The sequence below is a fragment of the Glycine max genome, chromosome 8 (genome assembly GCF_000004515.6).
Source record: "Glycine max cultivar Williams 82 chromosome 8, Glycine_max_v4.0, whole genome shotgun sequence".
Taxonomy (NCBI): Eukaryota; Viridiplantae; Streptophyta; class Magnoliopsida; order Fabales; family Fabaceae; genus Glycine; species Glycine max.
Window position 1 is genome coordinate 522,104 of NC_038244.2, and position 20,747 is coordinate 542,850.

General features: G+C 34.4%; 4 protein-coding genes and 1 long non-coding RNA gene across 5 annotated transcripts; 3 read left to right on the top strand and 2 right to left on the bottom strand.

The window, feature by feature from the left end:
* Positions 1–4,065: 4,065 nt before the first annotated feature.
* On the bottom strand, positions 4,066–7,032 carry LOC100795766 (pentatricopeptide repeat-containing protein At5g61800). The gene is made up of 2 exons (XM_006586258.3): positions 4,476–7,032; positions 4,066–4,396 (listed from the first exon to the last, which is right to left on the bottom strand). Exon 1 carries the CDS (start codon positions 6,849–6,851, stop codon positions 5,361–5,363), a length of 1,491 nt encoding a protein of 496 aa, XP_006586321.1. The 5' UTR covers positions 6,852–7,032; the 3' UTR covers positions 4,066–4,396; positions 4,476–5,360.
* On the top strand, positions 6,701–8,485 carry LOC121175267 (uncharacterized). The gene is made up of 2 exons (XR_005892497.1): positions 6,701–6,843; positions 7,039–8,485. It is a non-coding gene; the product is annotated as an uncharacterized lncRNA (long non-coding RNA).
* An 885-nt stretch (positions 8,486–9,370) lies between these two features.
* On the bottom strand, positions 9,371–13,104 carry LOC100790672 (calcium-dependent mitochondrial ATP-magnesium/phosphate carrier protein 3). Its single transcript, XM_003532253.5, has 5 exons — positions 12,810–13,104; positions 12,090–12,668; positions 10,301–11,083; positions 10,070–10,160; positions 9,371–9,901 (listed from the first exon to the last, which is right to left on the bottom strand). Exons 2-5 carry the CDS (start codon positions 12,499–12,501, stop codon positions 9,709–9,711), a joined length of 1,479 nt encoding a protein of 492 aa, XP_003532301.1. The 5' UTR covers positions 12,502–12,668; positions 12,810–13,104; the 3' UTR covers positions 9,371–9,708.
* Positions 13,105–15,026: 1,922 nt separating this feature from the next.
* On the top strand, positions 15,027–18,023 carry LOC100793649 ((+)-neomenthol dehydrogenase). The gene is made up of 4 exons (XM_003532258.4): positions 15,027–15,206; positions 15,705–15,966; positions 16,198–16,392; positions 17,307–18,023. Exons 1-4 carry the CDS (start codon positions 15,115–15,117, stop codon positions 17,700–17,702), a joined length of 945 nt encoding a protein of 314 aa, XP_003532306.1. The 5' UTR covers positions 15,027–15,114; the 3' UTR covers positions 17,703–18,023.
* Positions 18,024–18,620: 597 nt separating this feature from the next.
* Positions 18,621–20,464, top strand: LOC100527878 (uncharacterized). Its single transcript, NM_001248122.2, has 4 exons — positions 18,621–18,890; positions 18,985–19,111; positions 20,130–20,198; positions 20,287–20,464. The coding sequence occupies exons 1-4, from the start codon at positions 18,706–18,708 to the stop codon at positions 20,431–20,433; spliced, it is 528 nt and encodes a 175-aa protein (NP_001235051.1). The 5' UTR covers positions 18,621–18,705; the 3' UTR covers positions 20,434–20,464.
* The last annotated feature ends 283 nt before the right edge of the window (positions 20,465–20,747 follow it).

Consider the following 20,747-nt stretch of genomic DNA (forward strand, 5'->3'; position numbering starts at 1 on the left):
GTGTATACTTTTGACCGGAAAAAAATATAAAAGGTGAAAAAAAAAACATCATAAATACTATAAAAGTTAATGATATAAAAATTTAAAGATAAAAAAGTATAAAATAAATAAAATTATTAGAGTATGAAAAATTGATTAGTTTTTTTTTTATTTTTTCATTCTTGAAATTGTATGTGTATAATTTCAAGGCAAAAAGATGGAGGCAATTTTATTTATACATTTTTGAAATAACTTTAATTTAGAAAACTATTGAACCTTTTAACACATATTTAAATTAATTATTTTGAAGGGAAATGTAATTTTTTTCTCCAAAATAATCAAGTAGTTCTGTAAAAAAACTCAAAAACCATTTAATGTAATTAATAATTTTTTATTTTAATTGCAATGGTATTTTTTATTAAAATAAATACTAGTAATATATAAGAAGTTAAAATTTCAATTACATATTTTAAAAAAGGAATTCATAAATTATATTCTATTTTATTAGATATGATTAAATTGAAAATATAATATTTTTAGAATTAAGGAGATTAATCATCAACATAAATAATAAATATTTTATACTAATGTGACGGCGATAAAAAAAATTAAGGAGAAAATTAAGTAAATAGATTACAGAGTAAATTATTCTTTCTCTTTTGTGAGATATTGAAATACTTTAAAAGTATATATTCACTCTTCCTAAAAGATGAATATGAGATACATAAAAGGTCTTTTAAATACGAGTTACAGTTAAAAAGATTTTTTTTATCATTTATAATAGTGATATTTAACTTGATCAAAAAAGAATTCTTGAAAATACACGTGATCTATAAAAAATCCTTTGAATTTAAATAAGCTTCCTAATAATGATGAACGATTATAAACATGTTTCCTAATATATATTGTCTTATTTTATATATTTTTAATATCACTAATAACTAATTTTTAACATTCTATCATTCAAAAGTATTTTTAAAGAAATAATGAATTAACTTTCAAATATTTTAGTACCATATTGTGAAATTGTGTCTAAAATCTTTATTTCATCTTCTAAATCACAAAATTGATAATAAGGTTCAAAACTAATTGTTAATCACGATAAGAATCACCCATGAGGGAAAAAAAACCTCTATAAAGTTCATTTACATTAAAATAAACTCAAAGATAATACAGATTATTTTTAAAAGATAAATTTTATATTTTAAAATAAAAAGGAGGGGTCTAATTAGGAATGCAAATAAGACAAGACTTTACTTAAACAAGGTCTGACTTATTTAAAAAATTAAAACTAAGTTTGACCTGGTACTTGTTACAATATTTTTTTAAACATAAACTAATGAGCTAATTGAAACATGCATTAACTTTTTGATTGATTTGGTTTATTTTAATTAAATAGTTGTCGTTTTTAATTTTATAGAATAGTTTATGAAAAATAATTATTTTTCAAAATGGGATTTTCTTTGATGTCATGTAACGATGAAGTTGTTGCTTTACGATTTGAAGGTCACAAGGTCAATTTTTAAAAACAGTTTATTTGTTTGCAAAAGAAGGATGCTTACACTCCTTTCTCAAATCCAATGATTAGCTTGTGTATTGTGGTTCTTTAATATATTTTTTCCAAAATAATAATTATTCGCAATGTGTGCTAACTTGGATTAACTTTCTCACGGATAACAATTACATAATTTATTTTTGAATTTAAGAGTCTCTTTTCTCACTGTAATTTTTATCAAATATTATCAAGTTTGTTATGTAAACATCATCTTTGTTTGTATGTGATAAAAGTTATGCAAATTATGTTGTTTGCATTAGTTTAATTTGAATAAATGTGCTAAATTTATGAAAAAAAATAAAAGATTAAGACTAAAATTAATCATACATATGAACTAAAACACATGTCAATTTTAATTTAACCTAACTTTTTCGATTACATATGAAACTACTACCAATGTAAATAATAATTAGTAATTACTGAAGAAGTTTCTAAAAAAAATTATTACATGGCAATTGATAATGCACACGTGAATGACGCAACACGATCTAGTGCATACGGGACAATTAACAATTTATGTATACATGGATGATAGGCGATGGTCCAATCATTATCATTTCACTTCCTAAGAGGACTGTTGTGTACATCGCCAAGTGTTGCGTATGCATTGTATTATAAGTTATAGTCCGCATTTATGTGCACCGTTAATTATCACATAGGTAAATAATGTGTCAAGGAGACACAAACATTAACTTTAACGAAATGAAATACAAATTTCACTTTTAGGAACTTAAATTACCTCAATGATGGTAGATTATACTTTTTAAGGAGCAAAGTGATAGTTTATCCTAAAAAAATGATGAGAAATCGTTAGTAAAAAAAAAACTGTGTTGAAGAATCCATATGAATCAGTGATATGCCAAATTCAAGTATATAAGTAGGGACCGACCTTTGGCTTAGAAGCCAATATTGTAGAGCTATACTTTAAATCAAATTACAACACGGTAATAACGCTACTACAATATTTACTTTTAGCGGCTAATTTTAACGGCAATAAACTAATTGCCGGTATTCCTATATGTAAACCAAATTTTTTACGACTAACCGAAGAACATATATACCTTGGTAAAGCTCATAACGGAACTTGTTAGAGACATGTAATGCAATGGCGAATTATTCTGACATAACACAGAGAGAATCGAATACAATACTGACTGATAGAAATTGAATACCTCCAAGCCAGAAATGGAGGAAATAGCGATACCCTGGACACAAATCCTGCAGAAATTAAGAAACTAGTATGCCAGTTGTTTTGTTTCAATTAAGAATCTAAGGTGGAAGCGTAAGCCCAAGAATCAACCATAAACACTACCAGTACCAGAAAGTACCTTATCTCTGAAGTCACCTTTTTACTTTACTACTGAGTTTTATTGGTTCTACATAAATTCTGGAAACTAAACGTCTTTCGAACCCTCAACCCTCAAGAGCTTCTTACGAAAAAAGACCTTAACTGAATTCTCTATCTGTAGCAATGAGTATTGAGGGAGAGAGTTCAGAAGACGTTGAATTTCCAAAATTGTTGTATTAGAGCTGTGGCATACAGAGAAACAAATTTAAGCAGTGTGGTCCAGAAACCAGAGTAGTTCAGGGCTAAGTATTCCATGCATTTGGTATTAGCAAAATTTGGAAGTAACTTGCACTTTCATAATCAAACCTTCTTTGAAAGCTCCGCGTGCACTAGAAGAAAAACCCTCGTGGACATCCAACATTAACTACTCAAAAACTCGATCAATTTCTTGTGCTGTCACTAGATTAAGCATATCTTATGTGGTCCCATTAATTGGAAATTTACGCCATATATATATTAGAGTAAGAAACTGTATCATATAATTTTCATTTTTAACTTTGCACACTAATAATTTATTTTCTAACCAAACGCTTACTGCTGACTTGGCAGCCAAAGTAACCTCCGCATTGATTTTTATATTTAATGTTTAATTGAAGTTAACCCCTAAATTCATAGTTTTAGGAGGTAAACTTTGATAAAAATTCCGAATATTTATAAGTCGAACAACGGTGACAGGTATGATATATTGCACTGTTTTTAGAATCCCATCCCGTGGAAATTAATGCACTAGTTCTGGACGTAAACATCAAAGTTTGAGGTTAGTGTTGCAAGATCCAGCCCAAGGATATGTCGTTGGTTGGTTCGAAGAGAGAAGGGGCGAATTGGGGAGCAAACGATTGATACCGTTCCTGTCTTGTCCCTTGGGCAATCCTCAAAGCCTCCCACTGTTGTCGTGAGTCACCGCAAGCAATTCGGCTTTATATGAGGCGTAAATAACTAACCCAACAAAGCATTGTTACTTGTTTTCAGTCCAATTTAATTATGAGATTGCTAATAAAGTCTATTGTATTTATTTATTACAATATAATCATGATTGAAAGTATTGCAAAGGGTTAAGGGATTGAAATTAATTAGATCATTATGGTACAAAATGCCCATATTTTGCATTACGCTTATGCATATACGCACAAAGCTGAAATATTAAAAGCCAGAACACAAGTCACATAGAAGAGGCAGAGAGACATAGACTTGAGTTGTTCTATTTTATTTATTTATCCAGTGTAACAAAAGCAAAAACTAGACTAATTGTCTAGTTACACGTGCGAGGGATCGACACGAGGGGTATAAGCATAGGCATCTCTGAGAATGGGGTTAGGGTAGCTACGGTCTTGCACGTGCGCCACTTTCCTGAAGAAGGATTGCTTGATGAACTTGTCAGACTTCCCATGTTGTCGGTGGTGAACGTACCCGTAATCAGCCGCAGGTGCATACGCTTTCATCTTTGGTGTCTGTTGAGGTTGTGTACGCAGCCTTTCCTCCAACTCTCTTTCTAACACTGCTAACCAATTACCACTCTGCACCACATGTTGAACGTTGAGTAAGGATTAGAAAAGGGAATTCCTAGAAAACAAGAATAATATTAGAAAATCGTACCATTGGCCTGAAAACCCCATGGTTGCGTACTGAACCAAAACCAAAGCGAAAATACGTGTCTGGATAGTATTGGCCTGAATGTCGGTTCCACTGATTTATATTGTTTGATGAATATGATTCCGTTGGAATTTGTACAGAAAGCGATGTGAGTCTCGGTAAAGAAAGAAGGTTCCGGAGCCACGTAGCTGAATGTGGAAGCTAAAAGACACTTGTCAGTTTTTTGAGTTGACACGGTAGCCATAGAAGCCTCCGGAAGTGCCACGCTCTGTTTGTAGTCAGAACTAGCTAATGGATAAGAAAAATACATTTATACATCAAATGGAGTAAATAGTTAAATTAATTCTTGAATCATAGTGAATTAGTGTTAAAATGTAAAAGTGAATTGAATTAGTGTTAAAATAAAATTATTTCAAGATCATGAAGCCCCGTAAGGAATAACAGGGAGACATTGGATAATTTACCGGGTAACAGGGTTTGTTAATGTAATTTTATACCTTCTAGATACCAAAATAAGGTTACTTGAAAGTGGAAGGAAAGTTACTCAAGTCATGCATCTACATGATACTTTATGTCAATTTTAATTAACCTGAGTTAACGCACAGAATAATTTAAGTGACAGTATATATTCAGAGATCATTTTATCTTCCAAAAGTATATACAATTGGCCTAATATCTTCCAAGAACTACTTTACTCGAGTGAAACAAGTGATTTCTTGTGATGCATTGCCATGAACCAAAAGGTCTTTGGTGGCCTCCAATCTCACAAAGCTCTCGAGCTGGTTGCACGGCAAAAAACTCGAGTACTAATGATAATAATATACCATTCGCCAAAAAAATAAATGTAAAATAACAATCATTCACAATTAAATCTATCCTAATATCCAATTAATCTATACACCTTACTCCCTCGTCATTCAGCCTAATCAAACTACGCCCAGTAATCTTCTTGGCCCTCTTGTTAGCACTCAACGATCTCCTAACCTTGACTAAATCATCCCATTGCTCCGTGTGAGCATAAATATTAGCCATTACAGAATACACCCCACCATCTTCAGGCTTTATCTCCATCACTTGCTGCGCTGCTTTCTTGGCAACCTCAACATTCCCATGAATCCTACACCCTCCAAGCAACCCTCCCCACGCAAACACATCACCCCCACTCGGCATCGCTTTTACCATCTCCACCCCTTCCTCAATCAACCCAGCCCTCGCCAACATATCAGCCATGCACCCATAATGCTTTCCCTCCCGTTTAACTCCATAAACATTTTCCATCTCATCGAAAATCCTCCGCGCTTCGAGAACTAAACCCGCATGGCTACACCCCACCAACACCCCCAACAAGGTCACCCCATCAGGCTTAACTCCCTCAGAAACCATTCTAGAGAAATACTCCAACACCATCGAACCTTCCCCGTGAATCGCGAAGCCAACAAGCATGGCATTCCACGTAAACACATATTTCTCCATGCATGACTCAAACACGTCCCTCGCAGTCTCAACACACCCACATTTCGCATACAAGTCCACCAACCCGGTTGCCAAATATGAATCAACTCGTATCCTATTCCTTTTAATGTAATCATGAACAATGCTACCTTGTTCTAACTCCCCCAACTGAGCACAAGCAGAGAGAACCGACACCAACGCGATATTATCCGGCTTAACCTCTAACCTCATCATTTCATTAAAGAGTTCAATGGCTTGGTTACACAGTTTCAAGTGACTATACCCGGCTATCATGGTGCCCCATGATATTTCATCTCTCACGGGCATTTCGTCGAACAGTTCCCGAGCGCGGGAAATCTGGCGGGTTTTGACGAGCCCATGAATCAAGGCGTTGTAGGAGACGACATCTCCGTGGGGACATTCGTAGAACAGTTTGTGGGCATCGTTGACGCGGTGGTGGATGGAGTAGACACCTATGAGGGTGTTGAGTGAGAATAAATCGGGTAAAAGACCGAATTTGAGGGCTTGGGAGTGAAGGGATTGGGCGAGGGAGAGGGAATGGAGTTGGGCGGAGGCTTTGAGGACAAAGGGGAAGGTGTGGAAGTCAGGGGGGAGGGAGAGGCGGCGGAGGGTGGAGAAGAGGTGGAGGGCGGGGAGAGGGGAGAGGAGGAGGGTGTGGATTCTGATGAGGGTGTTGAAGGAGAATGTGCTAGGGTTTGGGATGGAATGGAAGAGGGAGAGAGCATAGAAGGTTATTATTGAGTTGGAGTTGGAAGAAGTGGTGAGTAAGGAAGAGAGGGTGGAGAGGATGTTGTTTAAGATTGGGAATGTGTGGAGAGGTAAGAGACCGGTGGTGATGCTGTGGGCGTGGACTTGGTGGAGTTGGGAGATGGATTTGCATTGCTTTATTACTTGCAAGGTACGCATTGATCATGTAACACTTTGTGTTGGAAACTCGTAGGATTTCTAGTCATGCCCGATAACCACTCCGGCACGTCCACTTTCTATCCTTAATTACTAATCGAATTCCCACTTTTTAAAAAATTAATATTTCCTTTATCATTTATATAATAGTATGAGTATATAAATTTTCGATTCATATCTCATTGTGCAGAAGACACCACCAAGCTGATCATGGCATGTGCTAGATAAAGAGTAACATTTCGTGTATGTGGATAAAACAAGCAATGCCTAGTCATTTCTTCGAGGCACTCTCTAAAATCTTTCTTCATTTGCAAGATAACCAATACTCACTGATCAGAAAAGCAAACTCGAGGCTCGAACCAAGGATTACTGTATAGAGAACCAACTAAAGTGTGCTTTACCAAGCTAGGAGAGAAATAAAGAAGTGACCACTTGACCTAACGGAAATTATTTTATTACGAGGGGTTCCAATAATTGTTATTCCTCTCCGTACGGAATAAAAGCACTACTATGAAAAAGTAGAGCATTGGCTTTCTTTAATTATAGTATATTTATATGCCGAATTTAGCAAGCCCCCATCCCCATGCATACCAATTGGATGGTGCCAACCCAATGTACCACATTTTTAAAATGCACAAGTGCTTATCTACAAGCCTATTCTCTCTTTACACTTGGCTCTTTTGTCCATATAATTACTTTAACCAACCACCTTTTTATTATCATACCATTTTTTCCACTTCTTTTTACCTGTTTTTCAAACCCCTCTTCCCCATACTTAATCTTTAATTATCCTTTCTTGTCGGTCGTGAGAAGTGGAATAACAGGCTCCATGGAATATTGTGTAACAAAATGCTTATGAGAGATTGAAATGTGATTTGATTCTTTTTTTTAATGCCTATGCTTATCTGTTCTCTGTTGTCCGCTTTTTTAATCCTTCCATTTGGAGTGGTTATATATGCTTGAATGTATGGGAGGTAACAAACCACCAATGTCCTTCATTCCAAGTGCCATCTAATCTACTAGCCAAGCTAAGTACGTCCTGATATGGAGAAAGAAGAAAGTGAAGAGGAAGAAGATGACAACGACTTGAATGTTATGCTGCTCTCCTTTTGAAGAGAGGAGTATCAAAAAGGCAATTCATAAAGGCTTAGGGAAGGCAAAGCCTTTCTTCCAGGTTCAATTCACGAAGCTGTGCCTGCACTGGTGATTCAGCCAGCTAAGGTTTTAAAAAAACAGTCCATGACCATGATTTCGATTGTAACACTCAGATTTTTGGGGGGCCCACGATCACATCATGACCACAATTGTAGTCACTTCAGTGCCACTTGTTCACAATAACAAAGAACGCTACCACAATTTAAAACCTTGCAGCTAGCTAAGCCATACACAGACTGCAGTTTCATCTTAAAATCAATGTGTGTTTGTTGCTATGTAGCTCATTTACCGTTCTGTTTCTTTTTCCACCTATTCTTGTCACAGTTGTAAGTTTGAATGGTTTACTCATGAGGTAGGGAGGTAGTGAGTGATTTGAGATATAGGAAATGTAATATTTTCCTGTGTTTTCGTTGGAAGCCATGAATAAAGTGGCGAACTGTTTGTTGGCATCAGGAAAGAAAAATGAATATTGTCACTGTTTACTTGGTTCTGTCTATTACTATTCATATTTGTGCTATGTGTGGCATGTCCATGTTTCGAATATGCAAACTGTAAGTATGCAATTTACACGTAGAAGTACCAATATAGAAGAACATCTCCAGTATGGCAAGCTTATTACAGGAAGTCATGAATGATCATGTTGCGTATCACATGGGAAGTTTAAAGTTTTATGCAATCAGTAGTAATTCATGTGCATCCTAACACCATGATATTACACCTAACCCAACTACCAAACTTGATGTGATATCAAAAACAGAAATGAATGCATTATGCATAGCAAAGTGCATGCTTCCACAAACTAAATGCCAGTAACAGGGTCAATATCAGATAAATGACCTTAGAAAGAGGTTCGGTTCGGTGTATGTCAAAATATGAGATAAAAGGTGATCATTCATTGGAAAGATACTACTTAGAGTGTGATATTTCGTCCACTCTCATCAGTCTGAAAAGATTTTTCTGCCCAATCACCACACAATACAGTGGCAAAAAAGTTGTGAAATGAAAATCGTAATCACTATTGAAATCCACATGGCTAAACAGGAAAGAGATATTTTTCTCCTGAAGCAGACAAAAATCATCAAGAGAGAGACAGCTATTGCTTTATTCACCAAACAGGAATTCCAAACAATCAGAATCCGAGGTTTACTCTAATAAGCAATTCTGTGTACTGAACCCAAGTACGTTAACAATCTTTATTTCGTTTCCAACGCATGTTCCTTGCACTTGCATGTAGGGTTAGTTACATAGTACATTCAACAGAAAGAAATTTGAACAACCGAATCTTCTTCACTGGAGAACTGATAATAATTCATTTTGCCATCATTCCATCCATCAATTTTATTCACACAAATCCATACGTCAATTTCTAAGTAAATGGTATTTCTAGTGACATGAACATAGAGGAGAAACACAATTATGTGTCTTCACTTTTGACTATAGGAAATAGTGGGAAAAGTACAGATTGAAAAGGATAACACCTATTACCTTGGTATATCTAGAATACAACCTAATTTCTCAACATTTTAGTTCAGATAAGCATGGGGAAAAACTTTCTGACTACAAAATCGTGTTTTAAGATATCCTCAGAAGAATGACTATTTTGTAATAGTTCCTACAGGACTAGTAATCTCTGTTCTTTTTTCATCACCATCAACAATTCAAGACTTTATAATATTTGAACTTAGCTAGTAATCTCTATGACACTCTATTCAAGATCTAGACTCTTCTTCATACTTTCATAAACCATATAAGTAATGCTTGCAGCTGGCACAACTTTGAGGAGATTAGGAATGAGTCCCTTGTAGAAACCTCTAAAACCTTCATCCTTAAGAGTTTTCCAGAAAACATCAGACATTCCCTTGTAAGCACTAGTACTGTTGGCAGGTTGTGCCTGCAGTCTGAGAATCATGATAACGCTATGTCAACAAAGAGCATACATAAAGTATCAATAAGAAAATTAGCTTAAAAGAACAAAACTGATAGCATCCCCTACTCCATATTTCCTTTGGGGGGAAGGAGAGCAGACAAATAAGTCAAATAACACTACTACTGGCACAACCTTATACCTTGTACGAATAACCTGCAGCGGATAGACACATGTAGCTCCAAGAGCACCTGAAACAGTCCCACATCCGAGTTGTACTAGAGGACCAGGATCTGTGAAGGAGAAAGAAGAATAAATGTTTGAAGTTTCAAAGGTTGAATTTAGAAGTGTTAATTTATCATTAAAAAAAATTCAAACTGGTAAAATAAAATCATTAAGTTCAAGAGATAATGTTGTTGCAGTAATACCATACCACTGTCATAAAGAATATATCTCTTGGATAGATCTTTCAAGGTGTCATATGCAGTGAGATCAATCCCTGCATAAGGAATCATACCAAGAAGAGATGGAACAAGCCCTCTGTAGAAAGCCCGAGGTCCCTCATGGACCCATATATCCTTTGTAAGTGTGCCAAGCTTAGGAACCCTTCCACCATCAGAAGCACAAGTCTGTAACCTAGTTTTGACAAGATCCATTGGATAGATAGCCATCTGTGCAACTGCACCAGCCATACCACCTGCAAAAAGTCTTCCTGCAGTACCAATATCTGACTTGCCATCTTGAGCATCTCCAATTACATTTTTCAGCATTTCATAAGCATAAAACTTGATGGCACTCTCTGGAGCTACCTTCACAACATTCAATCCATTACCTCGGAAAAACCCTAATAAACCATCTTGTCGCCATATCTTCATCACTGCCGGCATAATAGAAGCTCGTCCAGTCTGAACTTGTAAGAGCACCTTTAGACGATCAAGAGGAGCAGTTGCTGTACGAGAAGCAGCTCCTGCTATCCCCCCTGCAATAAAATATCTGCTCCTGTGCACATGCTTGCTGATGCCTTCGGGAATAACAGCTTGTTCTCCAATGTCAACAAGGCACACCCTCTCCCAATGATGATATATGTTTTCAATAGTCGCTTCATGAGGATAAAGTAGAAGAAAATCTCTCCACTCTTCAAAAGTGATAATTCCATTATTATCCTTGTCAACATGCTCCACAAAGCGAGCAAGCTCTTCCTCGTCAATTTCAATCCCTGCAACATAGAAGCTGAATATGCTTACAATAGATACTGCAGAAAAAATGAAACAATAGAAAAAGCCCCCACAAAAGGCACCAAGGAAAAACATCTAGAAACCCTATATGAATTATAAATGACCGAGAAGATCACTACATACAAAAAGTGAAAAAAAAGCAAGTAAAGAAGTAAGAGATCAAAGATTGAAGCTGAACCAGGTTTCACAAATCTAAAGCACCATGTATACTCATAGAATTATTCCCAAAGTTCTGTCTCTCTCTCTCTGAATCTATAGACAAAACAGCAGTACATCTTCAAAAGAGACACATATTCATAAATCACTAGGATTCACCAAAGTTATGAAAAGTAAAACCCCTGCAGTCTCTCAAGAGTCAAGACTCAACCTTTTCTCACACATAATTGTTATTAAGATTACAACCACGAATGTCCTATCATAAACAAAAACCCTTCCCACCACAAGCTCACCCGCTTCACAACCACGACCAAATGCAATGCAAGTTTAAGGAACAACATCGAATGTCAACATGTCTTGGCCCACTCATGGAAAATGAACAGCCAACAACACACTTACATCACTATAAGCACAGAAAGGATAAAGAGGACAGATAGCAAACAACAACACCTACAACACAAACAATTAAATGATAATTTAACTTCCATGCACCAGTGTTATTAATGGTGGAACATGGCGGCAGGCTGAAATTCTGCCATATAAACATGCCATTGCACCTTATGGCGCCGTCTTGGCAGGATTCCCTTCATAAATTGGCCATGGCAGTTGGCAAAAAATTCACCATGCCATTCCGCCATGCCCACTATTTAACAACACTGTGCACCACCGATCAATCAGAAATCATGTTAGGTATGTCGACAATCAGAATCCATCTTGGGTATGACCCTTAAAGTGATTATTACTAAAAATGAATAAACTTACCATATATGGAAATATGTGATTGAATGATTTACATGCAATAATTACAACTTACAAGCCATAAATACCTACCAGCCTTGACAAGAGCATCCCAAAGCTCTTCAGGGAGAATGCAGCCATTGTGCTCCACATCAATAGCCTGAAATATGCGGTAAAGCTCCAACTCCTTGTCATCCATGTAACGCCTAAAGTCGCGGTAATCGATCCTTCCATCCCTATCAGCATCACACACCTTGAAAAGCTCCTTTGCATACTTATACTCAGGGGGAATCTGCAGTGCAGACAAACCGGCCTCAATGTGAGCATAGTCCAAGTACCCATTATTCGCAGCATCGAAGAAATTGAAGAGACTCCGAATTCGAAGATCCCTCTCATCCTTGGTCTCGCGCAGAGCAAGAAGCACGTGATCCATCGAAACCGGACCCGTTTTCTTGCCGCGGCCATGATCGGCTATCGCCGCTTTCGAAAACCCCACGTGCTCCATGTCTTCTCGCTCAGAATCTCAAAAAATCGAAAATTGGAAATAACCAATGGAGCATTTGAATTTTGGAGTACCGAAAGATGCTAAATTTGGCCTCAGATCTGCACAGCGGTTACGTGGGGTTTGATGGGTCAAAATCTCAAAAACTCGCAAAAGTCGTAAACCACCAACTGAAAGAAGAAACCAGCGATTGAATTGAAGGGTGGATCAAAGGAAAGAGAAGAAAGTGACAAGAGAGATTAAACAGAAGCTAATTGGACTAAGCATAGTGTGCAGTGTGATTATACAAGATAATACGAAGAAGAAGGTACCTGGAATTGCAATTGGTGAGGACGGTTTTTCAATTTATGTAGCAATATATGTTAATATATATAAATAAGGCAATGCGTTATTATGCAGTGGTTTTTTCAGGGAGGTATTGTGGAAACCGAATCAGAGTATTTAAGAGGGGAGAGAGGTGCTTCACATTGTAATTGAGGGAGGGTACTTCGGCTGATAAGGAAATCAATGAATTTCTGATTCTGATTGTATTGCGTTGTGTTGTTATCCCTCTTTCCTAAACAGCTAGAGAAGAAAAGGGGATATTATGTTATTTTTTGGATATTCCTCTCTAGCTAGCTATCTCCATTGCCCCTGTTTTATCCAAGTTTTTACTTTTTACTTTTTGCTTAGTCTACATACATCCTAGGAGTATTTATCAATTTAAAATAAAATATGAAGTGTATAAGTTAAATAATAGGTATTTAATAAAATACTATATATAATTAGTTATGATAAAAATAAATTAAACATGAATCATTATGTATATGTATAATTCATTTAAATCTTAAAGCTAAATGAAAATAGAGTGACAAGTTCTAATTTAATAAGTAATAAGAGCTTAAAAATACAATTTAATTAGTATTTTAGTCTATGTGTTACACAATATAAATACTTTTTATATGATTTAATTTATAATAAATAAATAATTCTTGAATATATAAATTATTATTTTTTGAAATTGTTGAAATTTAGTTTAAACAAAGATAAAAAAAGATATACTAAAATAGATAAGTAGCTAAAAAATCAAATAAGATAAAATGATGCTAAACTGATGCGGAAATGCAAATCTAAAAGAAATAAGGAAGAAAATATTGATGGTGATTAAGATATATAATATGATTGGACTACTATATCTTGGTGTAATTATTTGTTTGAAACATCAATAGATACAATTCTCTTATCTTATTGTCTTTGATAAGCCTGTTGATGCATAATATTTCTTATCACATAGAATCAATTGTATTAAAAAAAAAAATAAGATATGATAGTCATTAGAATGTAACCACATACTATATACACACACGACAGATGTTTTAAATGTCTCAACTAAAAAAATGTTTTAAATGAGAAAAGAGAGCTATTAGCAAGTTGATTGGATTACAATTAAAAATAATTAACATAGGAAATTAAATAGAATTGCATGTTATGAAATATACTTTAATATATAAAATAATAATATGCCTTCTAAGAAAAAAAAATGTGTTTGCATCCGCTCAAGATTATGAGAATGACGAGGACAACCGCAACAAATTTGATAATTTGGTCTGGCTAACTTGATTTTAAATCAAAGTTAATTTTAAAAATCATTTTTAGTTAAAATTAATTTGAAAGTAAAAAAAAATTATTTGAAGAATGAATATTTTATTTTAAAAAATAAGTTAATAATAAAATTTAATATAATTTTTTATAGCAAATTTTATCTAAAATTGCTCAAACTTCAAATTTATTTTGAACCAAAATTTATCATTCAACATAAAACTAAACATGCTAATGTTTATTTAAAATCATATTAGCTGACACTTTAACATGATTTTGGATGATGCTAAATAAATCCAAACACTTAAATAACTTTGGTTCTTTCTTATATACTTTCTACATTAAGAATCACTTTTATGTATATATTTTGAAAGAATATTTTGATATCTTTTTTAGGATAGTTTGATTTGAAAAAATGCTGTCATTTTTAATTATAAGAATGTTACTTTATTTTTTTTCTTTCAAAATTCATATTAAAATAGTAAAAATATATTTTTTACTTTATTTATGTAAACTAAATTTAACTTATGGTTATGTTAATTTGTAAAAAAAAAAATATTAGCTTATTCAAAAATAGAGTTGTAACTTATGCATAAATCTAAAAACTAATTTTAACTTATACAGAAATTTATTACATTCTTTTTTATTTTCTTCTCCTATGTGATGTACTTATGAATGGAATATTTTTTTATTCAAACATGCCAATGCCAATAGTAAAAACTCTTTTGGTGGAAGTATTTTCCACCTTGGTTCAAGCTAGCTATAAGAAAAATTCCTTAAAGGCCGCGGCAGAAAAGTTAGTTGATCTGTTGCCTGAAGTCTAGTTCTACACATTTGACCGAAAGGCCAACATATATGCTTAGACCAACAACGTGGCATGCATGCATTGCCACTCATTTGCTTTTTGCATCTCGTGTGTGTGTGTGAGAGAGAGAGAGATACAACCTTCATCTCTTTCAACTTCAACGTCCCAAGCAATCCAGCTTAATTTCAGAGTTCAAATAGGGGCTAAACCAACAGTGATAGCTATAGCGAGACATGGGGCACAAAGAAAAATCTAAAGAGCGAAAAGAGAAGAGATTGCAAGAGATATCTCTTCTGAGGACCATTCCATATGCTGATCACCAGAGGTTGCTTTCTCTAGCTATATATTTACCCTCTCATATATCATCATATCATAGGTCCATATTCATTCATTTGGATTTTCATCTACTCCTCTTCCCTTGAACATTGAATTCCAATTATGAATATTGAAATCAAACTACTGAGTAACTTGAGAGTAACTCCATATTGTTTACTTAATTTGAAGAAAAGTTGAAGAAAACGATAATTCCTCCAAAATTAATATTTCTCAAACATACAATGGTCGAAACTAGTAATTGCTTGAGGCGAATCATAATGATTATTAGCTAATTAGGTAAATATTAAATAATTATTTTCCAAATTCTCATCATATTTAGATATTTTGTTAATTAATCTTCTCTTGAATATTTTTAAAATTTATATTGTATTCTTGTGTATTGTCCTTGATTCTTGTATCAAACGTCAACGATCCTTAATTCATGGAACTAGAGAAGTAGAGATCATACTCATTTTCCGCCTGTGTTTAATCTTGTGGTTATGCATAGGTGGTGGTCTAAGGAAACAATTGCCGTGGTTACTGGAGGAAACAGAGGAATTGGGTTCGAGATCTCAAGACAACTTGCTGATCATGGAGTAACTGTAATACTTACATCAAGAGATGCTAGTGTTGGTGTTGAATCAATCAAGGTCTTGCAAGAGGGTGGTATTCAGGACGTGGCATGTCATCAACTTGATATTCTAGATACTTCTTCAATTAACCAATTCTGTGAGTGGTTGAAGGAAAATTATGGTGGCTTAGATATTCTGGTAAGTTTCTAAAACATACATTGCAATTGAATTTGTGCCTATTTGTTAGGAACTTGTGTTCAATAAAGAATTGGAACTTGGATTTGTTCTTATTTGATCAAAGGTAACATGAACTTAACTGAAAAGATACCTCAATAAATTACGAGGAAGAAAAAAGACGTATATCATGTAGAGTAACAGGTGTTCTTATATATATGTTTTTAATTAAGCAGTAATATCCTATATCTGCAGGTAAACAACGCTGGGGTTAACTTCAATTTTGGGTCTGATAATTCCGTTGAAAATGCTAAATTGGTTATTGAAACAAATTATTATGGCACCAAGCGTATGATTCAAGCCATGATTCCATTGATGAAGTCATCCTCTGCTGGTGGACGCATTGTAAATGTGAGCTCGCGTCTAGGTCGATTAAACGGCAAGCGAAATGTAAGTAAATAATATGTTGTTTTCTGAATTTAATTTTTTATTCATGTCAGTGGGGGGGTCTACACAAAAGATAATGGCCTGGAGGCAAGTGCTCTCATCAAGTAAATTTTTTACTTGAATATATTCAATAAATATTTTTTTCCCATAAAAAAATAGATATAATTTTTTTAATAAGATGAATATGAATAGTTGTAAAAGATAAAAAAAGAGAATGAATTGATATTAATTTTATTTTTTAAAATTTTACTGTTTTAATTTTTTATTATCATTTTTAATAAAGCTTATATAATTTTTTATTTGAGAAAATACTATACTATTTTTTGCCCCACTGAAAAAAAATTCTGAATCTGACAGTGATTCATGTTCGAGTAAACATTGCTAATCCAATATCCATTCACCGGGAATAAAATAAGCATGTTTTTGTTTTTTTTTTTTTTGCATAAATATTAATGTTTTGGAATGTTAAATGGAGTTTGATTTATGTAAACTATCCGTTTGAAGTATTTTTACTCACATCCAATAGGAATTTACTTTGTCAATATCACATCATATTCATAAAGCGATGTTCTTGTAAAATTATCAAATTTGATTTTATATCTCTTTAAAAAATTTATCATTGACAATTATTATGAATGACTTTTAAAATATTTTTTTAAAAAAAATTTGACAAACTTTCCGGGTAGTTTGGAAGTGATATAATAGTATAAAAACCCTTTACACAATTACTATATAAATGAAATGTGCACAATAGATATTTTCTCAATAACATTAGTACTACGGATATGTTCGGATACCGGTTAGAAATGGTTTTGAAAACTTTTCTTCTGAAAAACTTTTTCTAGTAGTATTAGAATGAACTTGTGCTAGATTATATAAAAAGTGATTCTGAGTTGGTGGGGTAACATGTACTACAGAGATTGGAGAATGAAGCATTGAGGGAGCAACTAAGTGATGAGGAATCTCTTTCAGAGGAAGTGATTGATGGGATGGTATCAACTTTTCTGCAACAAGTGGAAGATGGAAGTTGGAAATCAGGAGGATGGCCTCCAACGTTCACAGACTACTCGGTGTCAAAACTAGCAGTTAATTCTTACACAAGGTTCATGGCAAAGAAGCTTTCTGAGAGACCTGATGGTGAAAAGATTTATATTAACTCCTATTGCCCCGGTTGGGTCAAAACCGCTCTCACAGGTTATGCAGGAAGTGTTTCAGTTGAGGATGGTGCTGATTCTGGTGTCTGGCTTTCCCTTCTTCCTGATCAAGCTATTACCGGCAAGTTCTTTGCAGAGAGACGGGAAATTAACTTTTAATAATGAACATTAGTTGAAGAATCAAATTGGGACCAGCTTCACCAAATTGAAGGAAACGTGTGATTCGGTACAGTGTGTGTGTCTGAAGGACCATTTCGTGTTTGATAGATTACCAAAACAATTCCTCAATGTCACATACAAAAAGTGATTATTCACTCCTTTGGAAGTCTTACCGTACGTGTTTAATGTTACTAGTTAGTATTATTCCAGGTCATTCTGTAATTTAGTGACGAATGCTTGCTTCACTACTCAATGATCACCGATGCTTAAGGAAAGCAACTTACTGCATGTTTGTTAGTACTTAAAATATGCCATCTTACCTTTTCTCACCTCATTAAGTTGCTCAATTTATTAAATATTAAATACATGTTACACATAAGCAAAAGAGGAAACAAGTTCTTCTTTCATCTGTCCCTCCCTTTGCAGTGTTAGGCAGTGAACCTTTTTCTATTTCTTTAAAATAAAAGAAATAAAATGGAGGAAACAATTAAGAAAGAGAGAGAGAAATCACATAATTATATATCCATGATAAATGTCGCAATTGACTTGAGGCTCAAATAGGCTAGATTTAATTTCAATGATTATGAAGTAAGAAAATGTGTAAGGTGATAAATTAATAATGTATTTATCATTGATACCAAGTGAATTAAGTTATTTGGGTATTTTAATTTAAATAGTAAATACACTCTTATTTTATTTTATTTTATTACATGTCTCTTACGAGGTGGAACCTGAAAATATATAGATTTAACGATGGAGAAAACTTTGGGACTGTTTAAAAGTAAGTTTAATTCTATTCTTTAATAAATACACAATAATTGATATTGATCAACGAAACTATAATAATAAGGAGAAGAAGAAGGAAAAAAAAAAAAAAAGACTACTCCTCTTTAATAAAAAAGTGGGTGCGTTTGGTTTGGGGTGGTGGAAAGAAAGGCGCTAAAAGCAGAAAGCAGAGAATTGGTGAGTAAGATAGCCGCTACAGAAGAGAAACAAGAAGCAAATGGCTTCTTTCCATCTCAGAAGATTAGTAAGCAGCGTTCTTAACTCGCGGGTGCAAACAAATCCCCTTTTGACCTTCAGGTGCTTCTGTTCTCCTCCTGTTACACCTTTCACTTCCCATGCTAGTTACGACCCTAACTCCATCCACTTGTCCAACCAAGAAAGCAAAAGACGCTTGTTCAACAGGTTCCACTTCTTTCTTTCCTTTTTTATTCGTCCAATTTTGATTCTTATTTGATGTGTTTTAACTAATGAATGATCCTTTTCCCAATTCCAATAGGCTATTATACAGAAGCAAGCAGCGAGGGTTCCTCGAACTCGATTTGGTTCTCGGAAAATGGGTAGAGGACAATATTCACTCCTTGGATGAATATCGCGTTCGAGCTCTCATTCTTCTCCTCGACTTGGTACCTTCTTTTCCTCTTTACTTATTACTAAATATTTCATCCCAATACCACTGAGTAACTGGACTTTTTGTCTTTAGTATTTGGATTTGGTTCTTGGACTGACACATTTCAGTTAAAACAACCTTAGTTATCATCCTCTCTTTCAAATTATGTGCTGTCTTGAGATTGATTCTTATAAACAAAGATGAATAGAAATGTTTAGCTTCGTTTCGTGTTCATTCCACTTTGATTGGAGCAGAATCATTATAGTTATTGTCTGTTATCTACCCGATTTCAGAGGATGACCATATAACTGGTAACTCCATGTCAAAACTCAGATATTCTTGTTTAGTTGGGATGAACTTCATATTTAGTATGACGGCAATGCTATCTAGAAATTCAAACTTTAAGACCTTTAATAAATAATACTAATATATTGGGTTTAGTTTCACGAATTTTGGAGGTAATCTGTTTATCCATTTAAAAGGGCCTAATATTAATATGTCTTTGCAACTAGAGCCTGGGTGTTTTAGACGTGTTTTTTTTTTTTTTTTTTCCTGCTTGTATGTGAAAATAGACTTCATTCAATTAATTTCATCTGTGCAAAGGTCCAGAATTTTTTTCAATGTACCAATGCTTTATTTAATTCTGGTTAGTTTCCTGGTAACAATTGATGTATCCCCTTTAAGAGGGCCTTTTTAGGTTTGGAATATTTTAAATGGAAAATGTAGCGTCTTTTAGTACAATGAGTAAAGGATGGAGTGATTTGCATCTTGCTAATTCATGAGATTAATCCAAAAGAAGTTGGAGAGAGTAAGTTTAATTTAGCACCTTTGGAACTTAACTACTTTGTACACTTTTGATGAGCGAAATAAATCTTGAGTCTGTAAATTGAGAACGTTAGTGGTAAATGTAGTTTGTTTGATGATTTTGCTCTGATACAAAATGGAAATGAGATAGCAACTAGTTTCATAAGTTTGAGAGACAGATCTGTTGATTCAAGTTTGTGTCACCTTAAATTCATATTTCTGTTGTACAGGAGAATCCAGATTTATGGAAGTGGATATCTGGACAAGAGCAACCCCCAGAATCAATCCACATAAACCCAGTGAGTCTCATTTCATTATTCAAGTTTGTGTCACCTTAAATTCATATTTTCTGTGTTACAATTCTCATGCCATTCGTTTGTTGCATAGGTCTTTGCCGCAGTGCGAGAAGGAGTTATGAAGAATCTTGAGAGTCATTCTGCTCCTGAAACAAGAGCAACACCTGGCAAACCATGGGTAAGAGGCTGGGATGATATCAAGAAATTTCCGGGTGGTTCCATTACTGGGAATCAGTAGCTTTAGAAAAATCTTTTCATTAGTGACAATGAAAAAATATCTGGTCTACCATATTTTTCACAATAAATAAGGGCTGGGTAACTGCAACATAAAGGTTTGTATTAACCACTAGAGATCTGTAAAGGGGTGAAACCGTGAAACTAGAAGATTGTGATCGACTTTCTGTTAAACTTTTGTTCACCATTTGCACTGTATATCTATTTTGAGTGTTGTATGTTGTGGCTTGAAATGCTTGAGTCTGGATTTTTCTTTTTCTGTTCTAACTGTATATCTCTCTTTAAAATGTGGTTGGTAGGAATGAAAATGCATCTTTG

Bases quoted from the DNA above. Each gene is read 5' to 3' on its own strand.
- LOC100795766 (XM_006586258.3), bottom strand. From the start codon at position 6,851: ATGCGTACCTTGCAAGTAATAAAGCAATGCAAATCCATCTCCCAACTC.
- LOC100790672 (XM_003532253.5), bottom strand. From the start codon at position 12,501: ATGGAGCACGTGGGGTTTTCGAAAGCGGCGATAGCCGATCATGGCCGC. The intron at 11,084-12,089 runs GTAGGTATTTAT...TCTATGTTGCAG, and splicing joins GGATGCTCTTGTCAAGGCTG to GGATTGAAATTGACGAGGAA. The intron at 9,902-10,069 runs GTATAAGGTTGT...CATGATTCTCAG, and splicing joins CTGCAGGTTATTCGTACAAG to ACTGCAGGCACAACCTGCCA.
- LOC100793649 (XM_003532258.4), top strand. From the start codon at position 15,115: ATGGGGCACAAAGAAAAATCTAAAGAGCGAAAAGAGAAGAGATTGCAA. The intron at 15,207-15,704 runs GTTGCTTTCTCT...GGTTATGCATAG, and splicing joins CCATATGCTGATCACCAGAG to GTGGTGGTCTAAGGAAACAA. The intron at 15,967-16,197 runs GTAAGTTTCTAA...CTATATCTGCAG, and splicing joins ATGGTGGCTTAGATATTCTG to GTAAACAACGCTGGGGTTAA.
- LOC100527878 (NM_001248122.2), top strand. From the start codon at position 18,706: ATGGCTTCTTTCCATCTCAGAAGATTAGTAAGCAGCGTTCTTAACTCG. The intron at 18,891-18,984 runs GTTCCACTTCTT...CAATTCCAATAG, and splicing joins AAAAGACGCTTGTTCAACAG to GCTATTATACAGAAGCAAGC. The intron at 19,112-20,129 runs GTACCTTCTTTT...TCTGTTGTACAG, and splicing joins TCATTCTTCTCCTCGACTTG to GAGAATCCAGATTTATGGAA.